A 3,691-nucleotide genomic window follows, 5' to 3' on the forward strand; every position below is an offset into this window, starting at 1 on the left:
AACTAGAACCCACCTCAAGAATGGAAGAGGAGAAGTTATTGAAGATGAGATGAGGATGAAGATATTGGTGTTGGTTCCAAGCTTTCTTCTTCTTCCTCTTCTTCTTCTTCTTCTCCATTAGCCTTGTTTCTCTTATTCTATCTTTCCCTTGAGCTACTTCTTTCTTTCTATCATTTCCTTTTCTTCTGGTGGCTCTACTGAGAGATATACACAGGGAAAGTGTGTTATAACATGTGGTGGTGAGTGATTCAAAGGTCATTAGCAAGTGGCCATGATTATTTGTGTGGTTATTAAGTGGTTTCTAGTAGCAACAAATATCTCAAGTGGCACTAATCTTGTAATATTTGTTCTACCAGAGCTATTGACTCATTATTAGTGTTACCAAAATGTCCCAATTAATAAAAGGTCAGTACCAATTAATATTAATTAAGTCAACCTGAACTCACTATTTACTCTATTTATCCCAATTGACAACTTTTAGAGCACATAGGAACTCATTGACCTCAATTAATAGGAATTTTGGTATTTAAGGAAATACGGGGTATTACATCCTCCCCCATAAATGAAACTCATCCTCGAATTTAAATATTACCTGGAAGAGGTGAGGGTAAGCTTCTCGCATTTCTGACTCTAGTTCCCAAGTAGCATCGCCCGGATGTGATTCATCTCATTGAACCTTAACAAGATGAATCTCCTTATTCCTTAATACCTTAACTTCTCGTCCTGCAATGCGACTTGGTAGAGGTTTGAAAGTCATATCTGCTTCTACTTCTATTGAATCTGGAAGGATAGGCTGAAGAGAATTTGGAATGAACTTTTGAAGTTGAGATGCATGAAAGATGTCATGCATTTTTGATAGAGAAGACGGTAAAGCTAATCTGTAGGCTACTTCTCTAATCGTTTCTATAATCTGGTATGGTCCTATATATCTTAGACTTAGCTTCCATGACGTAAACGGTCCTTTCAGTCTCAACCTCAGAGTCACCTTCAAAAACACATGATCACCTTCGTCAAATTCGAATGGTCTTCTCCTGTGATCCGCACAACTCTTTTGGCGATCTTGTGCCTTCTTCAACTTAACATGGACCATCCTTATCTTTTCGGTAGTCTCTTGAATGGTCTTTGGTCCTAAGATCCTTTCTTCACCCACTTCCGTCCAACATAGAGGTGTCATACATTTCCGTCCATACAAGGCTTCATAAGGAGCCATCCCTTGCATGATAACTATTGTTATATGCGAATTCAATTAATGGTAAAAGCTCCTTCCAATTCCCTCCACTTCCAAGTACACAAGGTCTTAACATATCTTCCAGTGTCTAAATCGTCCATTCAGTCTAACCATCCGTTTGAGGATGATTAGAAGTACCTAAAGACAATCTCTATCCCATATCTTGCTGGAATGCTTTCCAAAATCTCGAAGTAAACTTTGGGTCTCTATCGGACATAATGCTAGTTGGAACACCGTGCAGTCTAATAATTTCTGAAATGAACAACCGTGCAAGATGACTTTCCTTGTAAGTAGTCTTCACGACCAAGAAGTGCGCGGACTTAGTCAACCGATCCACAATCACCGAAATTGAATCATAACTACCTTGGGTCCGAGGTAACCCTAACGCAAAATCCATTGAAATACTATCCCATTTCCAAACCGGAATCTCTAAAGGTTGCAATAAACCACCTAGCTTCTGATGTTCGATCTTTACCTGCTAGCATACTGTGCATTCCGACACATACTCTGCAATATCCCTTTTCATTCTAGGCCATCAATAGTCTTTCTTCAAGTCTTGATACATATTTGACGAATCTGGATGTATAGTAAACGCCCCCTTGTGAGCTTCCTCCAAAACGTTTCCTTTCAGCTCGACATCATTCGGTACACAAATCCTTTGATTAAACAGAATGACTCCATCCGGTGACTGAGCGAAACCGGGTTGAGTCGACATCTCTTGCAACCTCTCATCTATCATTTGTCCTCGTCGGATCTCTTCCCTTAGGTTAGAAGTAACATTCAAATTTCCCATTTAAAAAGAAATTTCCTTTCGGGTAAGTCTAGTCATTGGTGATGCTATCTCCGAAAACCCCTTCATAAACCTTGGATAGGAACCTTCCGAACCCAAGAAACTTCTGACTTCTGAAGCATTCTTCGGTCTTTCCCAATTAATAACTGATTCAACTTTAGATGGATCCATTGATACTCCTCCTTGCGATATTACATGACCAAGGAACTTCACTTCGTTCATCCAAAACTCACACTTACTTAACTTGGCAAAAAGTTGCTTCTCTTGTAGTTATGATAGAACAATTCTTAGGTGTTCTCCGTGCTCTTGAGGAGTATGAGAATAAATAAGAATGTCATCAATAAAGATCACCATGAACTGGTCCAAGTAAGGTTGAAATATTCGATTCACATAGTCCATGAAAACAGCAGGGGCATTCATCACACCAAACGACATTACAAGGAACTCATAATGGCCATATCGGGTTCTAAATGTGGTCTTTGGTACATATGAACTCTTAACTCTTATTTGATGATAGCCCGATCGTAGATCAATCTTGGTGAACACGCAGGCTCCTTTCAACTGATCTAACAAATCGTCTATCCTTGGCAGAGGATACTTGTTCTCAATGGTAACTTTATTCAACTAGAGATAATCAATACACAACCGCACACTACCATCCTTCTTCCTTACTAATAATACTGGAGCTCCCCATGGTGAGACACTAGTTCGGATGAAATGCTTGGTTAACAACTCTTCCAATTGATTCTTCAACTCTCTTAACTCGATTAGTGCCATGCGATACAGAGAAACAGAGATTTGAGCCATATCAGGTATTAGATCAATAGATAATTCCACTTCCTTTTCAGGAGAAAGAGAGGTGACGTCCTCAGGGAAAACTTCTGGAAATTCACAAACAATGAGAATTTGTGTAACACTCAGATTATTGCTAGATTCCTTGGTAAGTACCAAGAGAACTGACTTTTCATTCTTAAATAAGAAATTAACCATACCAATCGTACCTTCAAAGATAGTACTTACAACATCCCTTGGAGTAGCTTCACTAGATGGAATGATAATCAACTTCTCTTCACATCCAATAAACACTGAATTGGCAGAAAGCCAATCCATCCCCAAAACCACGTCAACCTTCTTAAGTGGTAAACAAATAAGATCAATCTGGCAAATTCTACCATTCACCGAGAGCGAACCATTTTCACAAATCAATGGTGTCTCAACTACATTATCCATGGTGGTAGTAACCACCATAGGACGAGACAAGGGAATTGCTTGCAAGCTAAGACTCTTCATGCACTGAATTGATACAAAAAAGTGTGTCACCCCCTAATCAAACAATACAAAACAAGGATTATTATTGATGAGACATGTACCAACAATTAAGGCATTGTTGCTTTTAGCCTTCCTTGCATCCAAAGTATAAACTCGACCAGTGCCCCTCCTCTGCATCTGATTCTTATTCTGAGGACATTCCCTAGACATGTGTCCCTCCCCCTTACAAGTAAAACACCTAATTCCACTTACAACACATCTTCCAAAATGAAACTTCTTACATACTTGACATTGAGGAGGTTGGTTAGGTCTTGCATGTTGCACCTGTCTTCTTTTGAAGGGTCGAGGTCTAGGCCTAAACTGATGACTTGGTCCTCCCTGGTTCATTTGGCCAAATCCATACT

The 3,691-nt window shown here is 39.5% G+C and overlaps 2 protein-coding genes across 2 annotated transcripts; both read right to left on the reverse strand.

The window, feature by feature from the left end:
• Nucleotides 1-667: 667 nt before the first annotated feature.
• LOC127122825 (uncharacterized) lies at nt 668-1,210 on the reverse strand. The gene has a single exon (XM_051053106.1). It carries the CDS (start codon nt 1,208-1,210, stop codon nt 668-670), a length of 543 nt encoding a protein of 180 aa, XP_050909063.1.
• A 1,432-nt stretch (nt 1,211-2,642) lies between these two features.
• On the reverse strand, nt 2,643-3,248 carry LOC127122826 (uncharacterized). The gene has a single exon (XM_051053107.1). It carries the CDS (start codon nt 3,246-3,248, stop codon nt 2,643-2,645), a length of 606 nt encoding a protein of 201 aa, XP_050909064.1.
• Nucleotides 3,249-3,691: the final 443 nt, after the last annotated feature.

Source organism: Lathyrus oleraceus, chromosome 2 (genome assembly GCF_024323335.1).
Source record: "Lathyrus oleraceus cultivar Zhongwan6 chromosome 2, CAAS_Psat_ZW6_1.0, whole genome shotgun sequence".
Taxonomy (NCBI): domain Eukaryota; kingdom Viridiplantae; phylum Streptophyta; class Magnoliopsida; order Fabales; family Fabaceae; genus Lathyrus; species Lathyrus oleraceus.